Source organism: Cyprinodon tularosa, unplaced genomic scaffold, assembly GCF_016077235.1.
Source record: "Cyprinodon tularosa strain WSP-4 unplaced genomic scaffold, ASM1607723v1 ctg232, whole genome shotgun sequence".
Lineage (NCBI taxonomy): Eukaryota > Metazoa > Chordata > Actinopteri > Cyprinodontiformes > Cyprinodontidae > Cyprinodon > Cyprinodon tularosa.
Window position 1 is genome coordinate 874,346 of NW_024038870.1, and position 18,662 is coordinate 893,007.

At 39.4% G+C, this 18,662-nt stretch overlaps 1 protein-coding gene across 2 annotated transcripts; it reads left to right on the forward strand.

Annotated features, from left to right (window-relative positions):
- The first annotated feature begins 2,800 nt into the window (after positions 1-2,800).
- Positions 2,801-18,488, forward strand: prmt7 (protein arginine methyltransferase 7). 2 transcript variants are annotated; one of them, XM_038286924.1, is made up of 17 exons: positions 2,801-3,044; positions 3,880-3,916; positions 4,195-4,344; positions 5,652-5,760; positions 6,396-6,508; positions 9,180-9,409; positions 9,847-10,027; positions 10,704-10,831; positions 10,914-11,052; positions 11,128-11,211; positions 11,292-11,339; positions 13,324-13,413; positions 14,902-15,066; positions 17,000-17,074; positions 17,319-17,479; positions 17,757-17,853; positions 17,994-18,488. In XM_038286924.1, the coding sequence occupies exons 1-17, from the start codon at positions 2,950-2,952 to the stop codon at positions 18,150-18,152; spliced, it is 2,061 nt and encodes a 686-aa protein (XP_038142852.1). In that variant the 5' UTR covers positions 2,801-2,949; the 3' UTR covers positions 18,153-18,488. The 2 variants fall into 2 exon arrangements, with proteins under 2 accessions (XP_038142852.1, XP_038142853.1); XM_038286925.1 differs by having other exon boundaries at positions 14,905-15,066.
- Positions 18,489-18,662: the final 174 nt, after the last annotated feature.

Genomic DNA, 18,662 nt, shown 5'->3' on the forward strand with positions numbered 1-18,662 from the left:
TCATCCCCAGTGAATGATTTAATGTTTCGTTAAATCAAATAAACCACATCCTCTATGACAGCTCTGGTTTAAAATCGTTACTTCTTTTCATTACTATTAGGTTTTTATTTTCCATAAACTTGGCTTCACTGTTTCTCATGGTTGATTCTTAGCTTTGTTTTTGTTTTGTTTTTACAGCAGATGTGTTTAACCTGTTCTTATCTATTTATTATATTTATGTATTTTTTTTTTTTCTTCTGTTGTTTGTTAGTTGCCGGTGTTTTTGTACCAAGATCATTTTTTGTAATTAAATTCCTCATGAGTACTCTGTAGACATGAAAGCTTAAATAAATGTTTTCAGAAGCAGACTTTGGTAAAATGTGTTCTCAATATTTACAAACTACACATTATGGATAATTTGCAGATTATTTTGGATAAATTAACTGTTTGAGTATGAATGTTGCTGTGAAAAAACCCCCAAAACATTTACTGTTTCTACGAAGTGGGATTCATGTTTTTTTTTAAAGGGGTCGGTTGTATTTGAGGTTGTTTTAGATCATTTTACCATCAAAGCTGACTAATGAGAGAAATAAGAACTCTAAATATTATAAAGCCTAAACAAGCCAAACATCATCAAATAGTATTTCTGGGTTGAAAAATGTAATGCTCAAAGAGCAAGATAAAAAGATACCCTGTAAAGTTTAATTTAATTTGTTCTGAATTTTTTTATCTCGATTAAAACGATGTGTAACTACAATTTTGACACAATTTTAATTCAATTCAATTCAGTTTATTTATATAGCGCCAAATTCACAACACATGTCATCTCAAGGCACTTTACAGTTCAACCAGATCATACAGTCAAATTGATACAAAGTTTTCTATCTAAGGAAAACCAGTTCAATTCAATTCAGTTTATTTATATAGCGCCAAATTCACAACACATGTCATCTCAAGGCACTTTACAGTTCAACCAGATCATACAGTCAAATTGATACAAAGTTTTCTATCTAAGGAAAACCAGTTGATTGCATTGACTCATTGACTCAAATACAATCCCCCACACTAAGCATGCTTGTAGCGACAGTGGAGAGGAAAAACTCCCTTTTAACAGGAAGAAACCTCCAGCAGAACCAGGCTCAGTGTGAGCGGCCATCTGCCGAGGCCGACTGGGGTTCAAGGAGACAGAAGCAGAGATACAAAAAGCAGCTGTAAAAGGCGGCCCCGTCCAGGAAACACACAGCCAGGCAGACGAGCTCCAAGGCAGCTCCCATGCCAGAGGACGAAGAGAGCACATCCACTCAGTCACGGTCAGAGAAACAGGACCACACTGGAAAACAGGCCGATCTCCATTGATTGCATTGACTCATTGACTCAAATACAATCCCCCACACTAAGCATGCTTGTAGCGACAGTGGAGAGGAAAAACTCCCTTTTAACAGGAAGAAACCTCCAGCAGAACCAGGCTCAGTGTGAGCGGCCATCTGCCGAGGCCGACTGGGGTTCAAGGAGACAGAAGCAGAGATACAAGAAGCAGCTGTAAAAGGCGGCCCCGTCCAGGAAACACACAGCCAGGCAGACGAGCTCCAAGGCAGCTCCCATGCCAGAGGACGAAGAGAGCACATCCACTCAGTCACCGTCAGAGAAACAGGACCACACTGGAAAACCGGCCGATCTCCAACATCTATAAACAAGGGTGTTGATGGAAGCAGCACAGCTGATGTTTCTTTCCAGGATGACGTCACAGCCAAACAGGAACAGACGAGGCAAAGCTACTCTGAGGAAAAGCAGAGAGAGCAGAAGGTTAGAGATTGAACTAACAGATTCTGCAGAATAGGAGAATAATAATAACAATAACCTGTTTTTACTGGTTATTGAACAGATATTACAATATTTTCGATTATATTTGAAGATTTACATACCCAGCGGTATATTTCTGGTTACCGTAGTATATTAGCCCACATTATCACATAATATAAATGCATTTAAGTAGGTTTATTTTGCATCAGGTAACATTTGGCGTCACATGTATTTTTTTTAACAAGTGTGAAAACGAATCTCTGCTGCAAACCAAGAGGTGGATCAGTGTACCCAAATAAAACGATACTTTATTCTATGTTTACTCCAGGGGAAAAAAAATGTTGGTAAAAAGACCATCTAAGTAATAAGTAACATATCTACTTGCTGTTCATCTTCATAATTTGTTAGAAGTTTTAGAAAAAAATACCTTTTTCTAACACCAAAAAAAAAAAAAAAAAAATAAAATCCCTGATCTCAAGGATGTTGCAAGGTAGGATTTATTTTCCAGTTTCATGGTAGTGATTAAATTTTTTTTTCCATTTGGTATTTCTAGCTTATTTTTAAAATGAATACATTATTAACACATTTAATTCGTTTTTTTATATTTTTAAGGTAGTTTTACGAAAAATTATTGTTTATTTATTTGTCTATGTATTTATGTTTCCCCTATTATTTCAGGATATTTCTATTTCAAATAAATACTTTATTTTATTTATTTATTTATTTATTTTACAAATTTTACATTTTAAATAAATATATAATGTATTTGTTTATTTATGTTTCCTATTTTAATTTACTTTTTTTATTTTTCGTTGTTCACTGTTTTATTTTAGAACATTATTTTAATAAAATTATTAAAATGAATAAATTATTCATTCTTTTTGCGCAAATAAACTATACACAATTATACTTTTGCAGATCTAAATACATTGGCCAACCGCCAATAAACTCAAGAAGAAGAATTTTGGCGACGTTAAAAACAAACGCTGCTTGACGTTATTCTTTGGTCATGTGACCAAAATAGATCATGACGTTTCATGCCAATATGGCGGCGCTCATGTGAGCAACGCTGGGTTAATTGTCTTGACAAGCTTTAGCTTTGTGGTGAATAATCCGTTAAAATCAGCTTTTCTTCTATGTCAAGCGCCGCGAACAAGAGTTGCGGAAGACATGAAGCCCTTTTGTGGCAGAGCGAACCCGACCACCGGAGCTCTGGACTGGGTGGAGGAGAGCGAGGAGTATGATTACCACCAGGAGATAGCCAGGTGGGTCCGAGCCGACCAGGAGGGAGGCTGACGGGAGGAAAACAGTAGCGAAGGGTCGCTGCGTGCAGTTCTGTGGTCTGACAATACACTGGTTTAAAAGCTTGGATATGGATAAAAAAAATCTATTTCTGATTTGAAAAAAAAAGCATCTCAGGATATATTTTTATTGTCTGATTTATTAAAAAAATATAAAAGTAAGAAAATAAAGTTTAAAGCTGTTATGTTAATGCCGAAGTTTAACCCATCAACTGCAAGTAAAATTAAAGCTTCCAGCAGGTCATTTTGTTAAAAATAGAAAAAAGAAACTTAATTAAACCGGAATAAAAAAGAATTACGAGAGTAAACCATAATATGTTCTATGATGCGAGTAGAGGTGAAAGCAGCATTATCATCCGCAGTATTTGATATGTAAGGGTATATATCTCTAGGTGGATGTAGGGATATATATTTAGGTATAAGTTTGTCTAAAAAGTAGACATTTTCAATTAGAAAATTGATTAAACCTAATTTCAGTGTATGTACAGACCCCTTAGATGTATGTGTCCAAACCGATTCATGTATGTTTTATTGTGGATAGAAATAGCATTGACCAAGAGAGTGAAATACAGCTAATTTTATTTTTTTATGATGCCTAATAGTATGGGTCCATTTGAGAGCATAGAAGTTTCTTAATTCTGCTTTCCTAACATGCCATCCTCTGCCCTTGAGATTTTTTAAAATATGTCTGTGAAGTTTTATTCTTCTTTCATGTTTGATTTTTCTTTTTATTAAATTGAAATGTGCTCCTTGAACTAACAGGAAATTTAATGTGATGGTGTTTCTGTTGCTGTTTCAGGTCATGTTATGCCGACATGCTGCACGATCACGACAGGGTGAGAACTGCACGAACATCTCTGCTCCCCAGCTGCATTCAACCATCATAAATTCATTCATTTTAGGCATAAATGGTTTTCACAATAGACATAAATTGATTCTCCTTATGCCTCATTATTGTCATCCATTAGAACTCATCAACGACTGACTGTATTACTGCCCAGCAATTTACAACCAAAACTCAGTGTTTTATATAATTAAAAAAGGGTATTAACATCTTATATCTAGCTTTGTTAATGTTTGAACAGTTTATTTGAATATTTTTACTCTCTTTTAGAACAAAAAGTACTATGAGGGCATCCGGGCTGCTGTTTCCAGAATAAAGGCTAGAGGTGAAAGAGTGGTCGTCCTGGACATCGGGACTGGAACGGGCCTCCTGTCCATGATGGCCGTCACCGCTGGAGCCGACTTCTGTTATGCTGTGGAGGTGCAGGAATATTGTCCGTTTGTCCTCTAACATTTCATTAAAACAGCAGAATTTTATAGATGATTCTAGAGTTCAAAAATCAACAAACAATTCCTTTGTGATCAATGTGGTAGGAAAAAAATTAATATCACGATATATTTGGGCTATAATAACGATACAAGATATGTATCACCATATGTTTTAATTTCCTTCAAAAACAATGGAGTGCATAAAAATGCACTGATATACTCATTCAAACTTTTGGTTTCAAATTTAAAACATTTTATTTTAACCAGTTCAAATCTTTTCTGCCACATTATGTCTTCGGGTCTCAGTATTAGTCCTTTAACAAGATCCCAGCACCAAAGAGGAAACAAGGCAAACACACAATACTAAATACAATGTAAAATAAAAAAGGGCTCTTTTGTGTTTAATAAAAAAATCAACTTCAAACTATTTGCATTGATCTTTATGGGCTGGGAATTTCAAAGAAGCGCAAAAAGTTGTAAAAGTGAGATCATTGGCAAGTTTAGAAAACGCCTGCAAAACCTCTGAACAAGACCACATCACATCACAGGTATTAGAGCATCTAAAAAACATTTAAAATAACATAATAAATAGCGTCTATGATTTCCCTCCATCTCGTTATTTTGCTCTCGTATGGGATCGCTTTTTCAAAGGACAAGGCCAACGTCATCGGCTTCACAGTTGATTTATTTAATGTTTTAAATAAAGTGGTGTACGGGCAGATGCTGACATGCAGGGTTTACAACATTCTTCATTTTGCAGCGGATAACTTTTTAGGTGGTGGAATAAATTTGTTCTCCTACCTTTTACGTCTTACAAATGACGGCCTTTTGTTCGACGTCCTCGGCGTGAAATCCAAACCACTGCCATATATCGCTTTTCTGAAACACAACACCTGCTCTCACCATATTTCGTTTGCCGTTTGCTGCAGTGTGCAAGAAAATAATCCTATTTGGAGTAGGGTTTTATGATGCGTTCTAACTGTGTGAAAAAAATGAAATTCAGTGAAACAGATGCAGAAGGCTTAATGTTGTATTGGGAATTTTTACTTAAATGTTTGCAATAGACTTATTCTAACTATTGTTTAGCTTACACACCGCTGGACTGCATCACTTTGTTTACGAGGATAATTTACTTAAGGATGTTTGTTGAATCTGGTGTAGTGCATTCGTATCAGCCCATGGTAGATGAAGAATATGTTGCTGTTCAGCACTTGATCAGGTGTCAACAAGAACCTCAGAGTGCTTGGCAAATAATTTTTTTATGTGTAAATCGGTTCATTAAAGGTGGATTTTCTGCAGGTCTTTAAGCCCATGGCAGAAGCGGCTCAGTGCATCGTGAAGAAAAACAACTTCTCTGACAAGATCAAGATTATCAACAAACACTCATCGGATGTGACAGTGGGACCAGGTCAGAGAGAAGACAGTCATCCGAAATTCTAAAACAAACCTGTCAAATCTGCATGTTGTTCATCAGCCTCTGATTTTTAACCGGGATGGATTTTCATATTTTGAATTAAAACCTTTCATGTTGTTGAATGTGATAGGAAGGACCAGCATTGAAGTTAGTACTTTAATTGATTTAAAAAACAGAGCAGTACAACTAGTTTTCTCATACATTTACAGTTAAAGTTTTTTCTCAGACTATGTTGCATCATCTAACTCATTTATGATAAGTTAAACTGACAAAGACTGTATATATGGGTCTCCATTTAATAATAATATTTGTTTACTAGTTTAGTTATATTTATATTATTGCTGTTTTATTTCATTATATTATTATTTCTCTCTCAAGTCTTAACAGAGCTGAGCTCTGGTTGATTTGTTTTCTTTGACTGTATTTTTCTTCATCTGATCAAAGATAAAAAGCTAAAGCAGAAAGTATATCCACAACGTCTAAATGTTTTTTCAAAGCTGTTTCTTAGATAAGAAAGTTTTTTCATTAGACGAGTTAATCTTTCACCTGGAGATGACATTTCAGTTACTAGGTGTAGCTAGTCTTGCTGAATTCATTTAGTAAATGTTATATTTGCTTTTTTTTTATAGAGGGAGACATGCATGAGAAGGCCAACCTGCTGATCACTGAGCTGTTCGACACGGAGCTCATTGGGGAGGGAGCTCTACCCAGCTATGAGCATGCTCACCAAAATCTAGTCATGGTTTGCTTTTTAGATTTCATTTGCTGTTTTTTTCTCATAACTGTTTATTTTTAAGATAGAAGAGCTGAGAGCACAGTCGGTGCATTTAGGCTTTACTCTCTCACAAATACCCTGTACTAGGAAGGAATCTGACCACTAACTGTGAATCTTCCTCTCCAAGTGATGAGGACATCTTCTTCAGTGCCATCTCTGATTTTATGATTATAATCTAAAGCAGGGTTGCTCAAGCCCAGTCCTCAAGAGCTACCATCCTTTAACTTTTAGATCCATCTCCTCTCTAGCACACCTGAATCTAAAGCCTTAATCCCCTCTGGTAACGAGCCACTCAATTAATTCAGGTGTGTTAAAAATGGTTGCATCAAAAAGTTGCAGGATAGCAGCTCTTGAGGACTGGACTTGAGCACCCCTCATATAAAGCATATCAGAGGGGGCTGCTCTAAAAGTCACATTTAAACTTAGTTAATGCGGGCAGCTAGCTACAAGCTAAACTCCTCCCAGCCAGTAAGGGGCGCACTCGTTCTAACTGGCCCTGATTCCCTACTGTTTGCTAGACAGTTGCCTGTGTCACTACCCAATAAATACCATCGTCTCATTTGCACATGCGCCACCAGATATTTATCCAGTTCGCCATTTGTATTTTAATTATGGTACTAAAAGTATGTCAGTTTAGCATGCTTACTATTTTTGAGGAGGGAAAAATGTAATTTAGGTATGTTTTTACAAACTCAAATCCAGGGCGACCCAGCTATATATCTGGTTGCACTTTTGCAAATGAGCTGAAGTTACGGATCGTGCTTAGGTGACGGATCGGGTAGAGACTATAGACGTATATATCAGAGTAGACCCCGCATTGACTGACGCGGCGCCGTCTTGGGGAGGTCGCCCTGCTCCCCTTAAAGGAATAGTACACCCAAAACATGATTAGCCTTCATTTTCTACTCACCCCCATGCTGAACAACACTCTGGAGTACTTTTTTGATATCTCAAATGCATCTGGAGATCTGGGAGGCTTCTTGCTGTCTGCTGACATTCAAATAATGGAGGTCTATGGCGCCCGAGACAGAAAGGTCCATAAAAGTCCACAAAAACGTGTCAATATTCCTCCATACTGCTCGTCCAATGTGTTCCAAGTGTCCTGAGTGGGTAGCATCCAGAATTTACTCGAAACGAAGTCATTTAGAATGTTTTTAGAGCATAAACAGTAGTGTATAGGATTTCCTAATAGCGCCCCCATGCGCGCTCACGATTCTACGGAAGCCGGCAGACCAAACCGGAAGAAAGTGCGCATTCAGCGTCTGGTCTGCCGATAATGCAAGCTTAGAAGAAGAAATGTGCTGTTTACCTGTGCAAAGAAAGAAACAACGAAAGAAAAATGTCTGAGGACTTCAGTGTTGAGGAAGAGCATGAGTTCTTTGCCGAGCTGAATGCGCTGGTTTGGTCTGCCGGCTTCCGTAGAATCGTGAGCGCGCATGGGGGCGCTATTAGGAAATCCTATACACTACTGTTTAGGCTCTAAAACGTTCTAAATGACTTCGTTTCGAGTAAATTCTGGATGCTACCCACTCAGGACACTTGGAATACATTGGACGAGCAGTATGGAGGAATATTGACAAGTTTTTGTGGACTTTTGTGGACCTTTCTGTCTCGGGCGCCATAGACCTCCATTATTTGAATGTCAGCAGACAGCAAGAAGCCTCCCAGATCTCCAGATGCATTTGAGATATCAAAAAAGTACTCCAGAGTGTTGTTCAGCATGGGGGTGAGTAGAAAATGAAGGCTAATCATGTTTTGGGTGTACTATTCCTTTAACCTGCTGGTTTAAGCAGAACCGAAGAAGGATGCCTCTGCACTGTGTGGTGTATTCTAGTTTGAATTGACAGATTGTTGGCATCAGGGCTTAAGGAATAATTTTGTGAAGAAATCAGAGACATTAATAAATTAACAGCATGGTGTTACAGCAGGAAAATAGTACAGCAAAAGAGGTCACACAAAGGTCGACCCTTAAAAGTGTATGAAAATAAAAGAATAAGTGATAGTTAAAAAAATATAAAAAAAATTAAATAATACTGTACTGAACAGTGTTTTTACAAACATAGATATCGAAGAACATATAATCAATATACAGCTGTGGACATTTTTACAGCATTTTTACAGTAAATTTATATCTATATAGAAAGATATAGAGTTGTTGAATGGATGTTTTTTTTAACAAAATAATTTATTAAAATATTAAAGTTCATAACAAAGTAATTTGTTATGATGAATAAGTAGCTCTGACCTTTAAAACAGTTTCAATAAAATCGTTAAATACTTTCATTGATACACTTGATGAGCATTTTCATTTTAAATAAATCTCAAACAATTTCTAAAAGTCTTCTCTTTTTTTTTTTTTTATTATGTTTGCAATTATACATTTGGGCCCATAGTTATACACACCTGGCAATTTTTGACTTAAAGTTACTTTTATTTAAGCATAAAGTTTTCTGTTGCTTTTAAATAACACTGGCATCTCCAAGGAAACCTTAAGCTGATGTATAAGTGGAACTTTTTTGCAGACCTTAATAATTTTAACTTTTATTTGCATGTGAATAAAAAGTGCCATGTCCAGAGATATTTATAAACCTTTCAAAAATCGTTTATCAAGCCTTTATCGGCTGTCACTGATTTGCAGGCAGGCTGTGAGGCGGTGCCTCACCGGGCCACCGTCTATGCCCAGCTGGTGGAGTCAGAGCTGCTATGGAGCTGGGCCCAGCTGCAGCCCGTGGAGGTAGAGGGGCTCGGTCTGGTCCCACCGCCCGCCGTGGGCCGTTGTGCTGGTGCTCACTCGGTTTGTGACATCCAGCTGAGCCAGGTCTCCCCCTCCAGCTTTACCCCGCTGAGTCCTCTCTGCACCATGTTCAGGTAAAATAAGATGAACAGGTACTTTTACTTTTTATTTCTAGCATTTTATTGTCATTACACTGTCACAAGTACAGAGCAACAAAGTGAACTCTCTGCCTTTAACCCATCTCCTTGGGGAGCAGTGGGCTGCCATTGTGCGGCACTCAAGGAGCAGAGTGGGTTAAGGATCTTGCTCTGGGACCCAGAGTAGCTGCCTGTGGGAGTGTCGCTCGAACTCAGCACCTCAGGATTCCAAGCGCAATGCCCTAACCACTAGGCCGCCACTCACCAAAGCAAGCATTAGCATGAAGGGTCTTGCCTTAGAGCCCACACTGGCAGCTCATTCCACCCAGCTTGGATACGAACCCAGGCTTCCTGTTTGCAGGATGGGTGACTTACCGCTTGAGCTTTTCTCTAAGGGGTTTCCTGGTTCTCACTCCTGTCTGCTTCCTTCACAGTGTGGATTTCAGCAGACCAGTCAGCAGTACCTTCCAGTCCCACTCCACCAGGTTTGTGGTTCAGACTGGTGGGCGGGCTCAGGTGGTGCTGTCCTGGTGGGACCTGGAAATGGATCGCAGTGGAACCATTGTGTGCAGCATGGCTCCTAGCTGGATGTACCCACAGCCAGCGATGGCCCCTGTGAGTAACTTATCTGTTTTTCAGGAAGCAGAAGATTTCACTGATGGAACAGCAGAAAGTTCAAGGTTTTTGCACTGAATTGGGCTGAGTTCTGCTTCTGATGGTCTATGCCAGGCGTCTAAAACCTGTGGCTCTGTAGCAACTTGTGGATCTTTGGAACCTCTACAATGGCTATTAATAGTGGTTAAAATGATATAAAGAAATATGGAATCTACTAAAATAACAATCCTGGAAGCTTTAGCGGTTTTTATAAGAATATTTGAATTGAATTTTCAAAACAGAATGACTTTAAAAGAACCAAAAATATGTTTTTATAGCTATTTTCCTTTTATTTAACTGGGAAATTATGGTTTATTTTCGATTTTTTTTTTATTTATTTTTTTATACATCAAATAATCCTATAGGAAAAAAAAAAATCCTTGCTTCATCTTTTTGAATCGTTTTTTTTTTTCTAATTTCAAAAGCTAAAAAAATACAAAAAAAACATACCGGTATGTTGTTTAAGATAGCAACAGATTTCTTATGGCAGATATTTAACAAAAATAATAGATTTTGTTTAATTAAAAAGCAATATTATATTTTGTGGGTCTAGATAATTTTAACTTGGCCTGACTGAGATAAAATGGCTGAAGGTTGCAGACCTCTGGTCCCTGCTGATCACAGCTGTGTGTTACAGTGGCGGGATCACTGGATGCAGAGTGTTTACTTCCTGCCAGAGGAAAGCCGGGTGACGGAGCAGGAGGAGCTCAGTCTGACGGTCTGCCATGACGACTACAGTCTGTGGTACAGCCTCCAGTCCCACAGGTCAGTTTGGAAAAGTTCTTTTTGTCTTCAGCGCTATAGAGGCCGCTCTGGCGGCAGATGTTTTACTAATTGATTGTTTTAGCCTCCAGGACGCCCCGGCTAAGGCCCCTCCGTCTCGGCCGTGTTGCACATGTCAGGCTCACCTGGTTTGGACTCGGTCCCGTTTCGGCGAACTCAACGACAGACGGCGTACCGGAAGCTACATCGCAGCTCTTCGGAGCGTACGTGAATCTTATCTTCATCACTGTGTGTGCATGGCTGTGGTTACTGCTTTTAATTAGCACTGATACGTCCAGGTCCTGAGCGAGGACAGTGTGTGTCTCTCTGTCAGCGATGGAAGTCTGCTTCCTGTCTTCGCTCACATGCTGGGAGCCAAGAAGGTAAGCTAGCTGTGCAAACCCACTCCAACATCCCTGCTCGGATTCTTTTACTGACGTTTGTGCTCCTGTTTTTGACTCAGGTTTTCAGTTTGGAGAACTCCAGAATGTCCAGACAAGTTATTGAGGAGGTAAAGCAAGGAACGGTGAACCCATAACATCTCCACTAATCTCCATTAATATTCTGACTGCATATCTGCTGAACATATGCAGTTAGAGTTCACCCAGCTGGCATTGAAAAGCACAAACCTCCCAGAAATTCAGAGTGAGCATTTAACCCAAGAGTTATGTTGTAAACTGTGGGTGGATGCGCAAAGATAAGCCATGCTTCCACAGGGAAAACATACACAGGAAAACTGTGCAAAATTCATTTAGAAAAAAAACAGGGCACAAATAAAACCCAGTGCACATAAAACACAGGTATTCTCCACAAATAGCCTTTTTATCATGCTTAAAAACATATCTTATCGCTCCATCATTTCAGGCCAAAGTTATTTATAGCCACTGTGGAGGGCCTTATGAGCCAGACGTGACTCTGAATGTGTTGCTTCAGAAGAAATCCTCTTGCTGACTGTTTGACACAGAGGAAACCATCTGGCCAGAGACGGAGAGGTCAGAGCTGTTTATATAGCTCTAATTCACAACACATGTCGTCTCAAGGCACTTCACAGAGACAATTCAACCAGATCATGCAGTCAAATTGATTCAAAGTTTTCTATCATCGACTCAAAGGCAATCCCTCACACCGAGCATGCTTGTAGCGACAGTGGAGAGGAAATATTCCCTTTTTAAATTGTAAATGGCCTGTATTTATATAGCGCTTTTTCAAGTCAGGACACTTGACCAAAGCGCTTTACACTACATTCAGTTCACACACTGATGGTGGCAAGCCACACTGTAGCCACAGCTGCCCTGGGGCTCACTGACAGAAGCGAGGCTGCCGTACACTCTTGTACACGCGTGAAGTCTCTTGCCCAAGGACACAACGAGACTGAAAGCTGGAGCCGAGGCTTGAACCGTCAATCCTTCTATTTCACAGCAAACTCCTATACCCAACGACACTGTCACCCCAGTGTGTAAAACAGGAAGAAACCTCCAGCAGAACCAGACTCAATGTGAGCGGCCATCTGCCAAGGTCCACTGGGGTTCAAGGAGACAGAAGCAGACATAGAAAAAGAAGCAGAGATACAAAAGGCAGCCAGCTCCACAGACAACCAGTCCAGGAAACACACACCCAGGCAGACGAGCGCCGAGTCAGCACCTGTTTCAGAGGATGAAGAGAGCACATACAGTTAGTCACAGTGAGAGAAACAGGACTACACTGAAAAACAGGCTGATCTCCAACATCTATAAACAAAGGTGTTGATGGCAGCAGCACAGCTGATATTTCTCTCGAGGATGATGTCACAGCCAATCAAGACCAGACCAGATGAAGCTACTATGAAAAAAAAAGCAGAGAGCATAACATTAGAGATTGAACTAACAAATACTGCAGAATGATGAAAAAGGGTCCCTAAATCCTCCAACACTCTAAGCCTATAGCAGCATAACTACAGAGATAGCCTGAGCCACTCTAACTATAAGCTTTATAAAAATTGAAAGCTTTAAGCCTTGCCTTAAAAGTAGACAGGGTGTCTGCCTCAGACTGGAAAACTGGTCGTTTTTTTTACAGGTTCTGTCTCATGCTAACCCCTGTTTAAGGCCGTTTCTCATCCAAAGAAGTGGGCTTGATCGCAATTCCGCCAGAATTGTTATACACTGCCACAAAAAAAGCAGGATTAAAATGCTCTTCAAGGACAATCCGAGCTTTTGTGGGAATTATTAGTGTATTTCCAGCTGGATGGGTTCTGCTGTGCAAAAAGGAAAAGGTAATCTTAAAGATCAAAAGCACCTTAAAGATCAGAACACTAGAATATTTGTGCTATGACAAATTACTTTACAGCAAGAAACCAACAGGCTACCTTCAACTCAGCACTAAAGTAAAGATTTAGATTTTAAGATTCAGTATATTTTTCATGCTTTCACTTGACCTGAAGTCAGCCCCAATCCCAGGTTTGATGCATACTAGGTAGGAAATTGGAGAAATCAAAGCCATTAGTGTGTTTTTCTCTGCAGGTGTTGGAAGCCAACTCTGTAAAAGGAGGAGTTGAACTGCTGGAGATCCGACCCGAGCAGCTCACCAGTCAGGATCTGAGAGGAGAACAGGTACCGCCTTCATGGTTACTGTCTGCCTGAAAAAGCAGAGATGTTACATATTTAACACAGGATTAGCTTCACAGAAGCACCTGAGCTTAATGATGAGGATTTAACTTTCAACCATTAAACCATTTAAAAACAAAGCAAAATAAGAAAAATTAAAAGAAAAATTTGATTTAAAAGATTCAGTAGAAAAACAATAAACCAACAATGTAGTATTATGTGTTTTGTTGAAGTTTTTGAAGTTTTGATTAAAAATCTCAAATGTTTGTCACAGTTTTTAACCTGATAAATTTGTATTTCCTTTAGTTCCTGCTGGTTTTAGAGCTGCTGGGACCTGCAGAACTTTATCAAAAACTGCCATCCACTAAGAAAAACCCGATTGTTGTTTTCTGTTTGCATGTTTTCTGTCCTTTTTGAAACAAACTTGAAAACAATAACTTTTTGAATATTTTCGGAAAAGGTCTCTTTACAAGTTCACCCATTTAGGCCTAAAACGCCTGGAAAAAACACCTTAAAAACCTATGGCCGATTTTAAAAAATACCCCTAAAACCTGAAGTTTTTCTGTAAATTCAGCAACTGTGTCAACGCCTTAATTATTGATATCTCAGCTTCTGTAGCAGATAGAACTCAAAATATATTTTATCTTTGAAATTCTTCCAAAAAAAAAATGTGAAAAGCAGTAATCAAAAAAAAAAAAATTCAACCTTTTATTTTTTCCATATGTGATCATGTCTTCATTGAGAATGTGCAATATAAAACGTTTTCAAAATAAAGAACAAACATTACATAAATAACTATCTGATGATTACTTATTAACAGTATTATTATGCATAATAATGCATATGTCTGTGTTATAAATTGCATACAACTTACCTCCAGATGGCCACAAATCTGTCCCGGGACATATTTTGGCGGAACTGCGTCCTGAAGAGAGGTTTACTCTGTCGCCAATAATCTCTTCGTACTGGCAACACAAGAAGTCCTATGCCCATACACAGCCCAATAAATGTCTTCATCTCCGTCACAGTCACGGGTGACCACTTTGCCATCTTTGCTCTTGTTGGAGTTTGGTTTGTTTGGTCACTGTACCTATTCGTCTCGGTAACTAGATGCATCCAAAGTTCTTCATTAAAAATATGCTCAAATGCCTGCAGCGGTGTGGCGTCTGCAGGCAAATCAACTTTCACTCCAGGTGTGCGGTTGAAAACACTCTGTGCATTGCGGTGGTAGTTCGATTGGTTCAGCGCGTTCAAAGTCATCATTTCATCTATACCGTCATCAAAGCCGACACACTCCTCAAAATCACTGCCTTCCGACAACTCTTCTCTGTCAAACTCCTCCATGTTTGCTTGAAAAAAACTTCTTTCTTCTTGCTTGACTTATATGCTCTCCCGGCGTCAATGGTAGAATGACGCAACAGCACCCCCGGCTTGAATGGTAGAAATGCGGTAATGCTTTCCCGGCCTAAATGGGTTAATGACAGATTTGTTCAGCAGATTTCGGTCCTGATGGGCGAGCCGTACTTCAGCACCAGTCTCCTGCCGTGGCACTCCTTGTTCTTCTGGTACTGTCGGACCGCTTTGGCGGGCATCCTGCGGCCCAGCGCCACCATCCTGCCCAGCTCTGCCTCACTGCATATGATGGCTGTGGAGTTCCAGGTCAGATATTCAGACCAAACCTTTTTTAAAATGCTTAAATTGAGAACTCTCCTCTCACAGCTTTCATAATCCTGACCGCTTTCTCAATCCTCCTCTGCTAAACCGGCCACAGACTTATGTTTAATTCAAACACTAGCTACGTTTACATTCCCAAAATGTTCCAGTTGGACAGAAATGTATTCAGGTAAAAATGTAATAATAATAATCTGAATCCAAGTTTAAATGCACACTCAGGTCAGCTTGCCTCATTTAGAATGACGTGATCCTGTCAAGTATTTACAAGCGTGTTGATCGGATGGTTGGTCCCTGTCCATAAAACTCCTGTCACACCTTGCCGATTTGGCCAGCATATGCCTGACGTCCCAGAATCTCCTAAAACGCTGGCATACACTGAACTTTTAAAGGAATAGTACACCCAAAACATGATTAGCCTTCATTTTCTACTCACCCCCATGCTGAACAACACTCTGGAGTACTTTTTTGATATCTCAAATGCATCTGGAGATCTGGGAGGCTTCTTGCTGTCTGCTGACATTCAAATAATGGAGGTCTATGGCGCCCGAGGCAGAAAGGTCCATAAAAGTCCACAAAAAACGTGTCAATATTCCTCCATACTGCTCGTCCAATGTAGAGTGCGCATTCAGCGTCTGCTCTTCCAATAATGCAAGCGTAGAAGAAGAAATGTGCCGTTTACCTGTGCAAAGAAAGAAACAACGAAAGAAAAATGTCTGAGGACTTCAGTGTTGAGGAAGAGCATGAGTTCTTTGCCGAGCTGAATGCGCACTTTCATCTGGTTTGGTCTGCCGGCTTCCGTAGCGTCAGGAACGTGCATGTGCGCGCTTTCAGGAAATCCTATACACTACTGTTTATGCTCTAAAAACATTCTAAATGACTTTGTTTCGAGTAAATTCTGGATGCTACCCACTCAGGAAACTTGGAATACATTGGACGAGCAGTATGGAGGAAGATTGACACGTTTTTTGTGGACTTTTATGGACCTTTCTGTCTCGGGCACCATAGACCTCCATTATTTGAATGTCAGCAGACGGCAAGAAGCCTCCCAGATCTCCAGATGCATTTGAGATATCAAAAAAGTACTCCAGAGTGTTGTTCAGCATGGGGGTGAGTAGAAAATGAAGGCTAATCATGTTTTGGGTGTACTATTCCTTTAATGTCACTTTCAATTCAGTGTAACATCCATTAGTTTGTTGGTCATGGGCGTGAATGCAGGGAGGATCCATCACACTCATCTTCTCGCTCACCCTATGATGGGGATGAAGTCTGGAGGAGAACTACGGTTTGCTCCTGTGAACGCTGCCAGTATACAGTAGCTGTAAGTTAGAATCACGTTCAGCGGTCGTCTGGAAAACGTCAAATACGTTGAAATGCATTGGAGATAAGTTATGCACAAGCTACTCATATGTTTTGGATAAGCTAGACGCCAGGACTTATGAGTAACTTACACTTAACGTATGTCAGCGATCAAATAACTTACCTGTAATCTAGGCTCCATGTATGGCATACGCGACATACGTGGGGAAATGACGTACTTGCCGTATGTCGACGTGCTTCAGCTTGCTCATCACTTATACAAATCTGACCCATAACTTATAACGTATGCCAGCGTTTTTGCCGGATTTTTCGTACATCAGGCATACGCTGGCTAAATCGTGAAGGTGTGACAGGGGCTTAAGCTGTCCATAATGATTTAAACTATGTCAACGTTTTGTAAATAAATCATAAATCACAATTCTAGAAAATGCAAACACTAATTGAAGGATTTTTATCCTCTATAATTTAAATACTGTCATTTTGACCTGATGTATAATTTTACTTTAAAAACATTTATTATTTTCCTGCTGAAAAAAAACATTTAAATCAGATCGTTCAAGATTTCCAAATAACCCTTAATGGCCTGTTCCTTTCCTGTTAGGATTTGTGGAGGATAAGAGCACCGTGTGGAACATGTGAAGGCTTTGATGTCTCACCCATGGATGAAATGATCCAGGTAAAGTTTAAAATCTGATTCAGCCTAAAACTAAACTGTTTAGTTAATCTTAGGCCGTTAATTCTTAAAAATTAACATTTTAGTAGTTTGAAAACTGGCCAATCTCTTCAGGTTTAATGTAACTAATTGGTTTTGGGCTTCTCAAACAAGATTTAAAAAAGGATGACTACACCTCCCAAAGCTAAGCTCAGTCCCAGAAGGTGGATTCAGGTTCTGTGTGCCTGAAAGGTTTGTGTTTCCACAGCGGTCTCTGGATTTCCGTGAGTCCCGTGAAGCTGAGCCCCACCCCCTGTGGGAGTACCCATGTCGAGCTCTAACTCAGTCCACTGCTGTCATGACCTTTGATTTCACCCAGTGTGTCCCTAAACAGCCAATCAGCAGCCAGGGATCGCTGCCTCTTATAAGGTAGAATCACCTTCATTACAACGCAGAAATGTTTCTGTAGTTATTCTATATATTTTTTTTATTTCAACAAATTTATTTTTTATATTCTTTATGAATAGCTCTCTAATAACAGACTAAAAGGGCCTCATCTATAATGTAATTAAAGAGCTCAGTGTTGCTGTATCATTTAAAATGCTTATTTTGTTGCTTAATTACGTCAGATTTTAGAGCTTGTGTTTTTAGGTGTTTAAGAGGCACTAACTGTTTTTAAAATAAAAATAAAAAAAATGTGTCTTAGGAGTGGGCGATGTCACGGTGTTGCCTTATGGATGGAATACCAGCTGACTGATGATGTCATAGTCAGCGGGGGTCTAACTCAGCCAATCAATGAGCAGGTGAGTTTACTTCTGGCTCCTCTGACATGCGTGCAGCTAATTAAGAGGTTTTGTAACCTTGAAGTGTTTTGTTAATGTATCCACTTCAATAGATTTCCTCTGTTTTAGATTTTAAACATTGAATTTTGTCTTTGCTGCAGGGCACCTGTGAGTGGAGTCGACACAGGAGGCAGGGGGTTTATTTCCTGAGGTCAGCGTGGGACAGTTCGGGTGACGGCAGGGCTGCAGTGTCCTACAGCTTCACGTTTGAGCCCAGCTTAGGAGACATTAAGATGGACTTCAGCATCATAACTCAGTGATGCGACTCCAAGGTTTTATCACTACTCTGTGTTAAAGCATATTTAACAGTGTGTTTCCTATTGCTATAATGACTGAAGTTACCGTTTGCCTTTTTAATGATACATCAGTATCTGAGGAGCTCTCAGGGCCTAACAGGCTTTGGTGTTTCCACAACTAAAGTCTTAAATTATCCTATATTAACAGACCAACTGTTGAACAAACCCAAATGTCTTGTTTTTGTTTTTTATATTTTTTTGGATTGCTGTTGCTTTGTGTTTGTAGTTGAGGGCAGGCATGGACCTGTCAGAAGAAGAGTTAAAAGTTTGTATCACAAAATAAAACCAAACTACCATCTTTGTCGTCTGAGGGACTGTTTTTCTTATAAAACATGTTTCAAAATTGTAACCATCTTAGAAAACCTGACAGCTGAACACATCATGTACAGGTGCTGGTCATAAAATTAGAATATCATGAAAAAGTAGATTGATTTCAGTAATTCCATTTAAAAAGTGAAACTTGTATATTATATT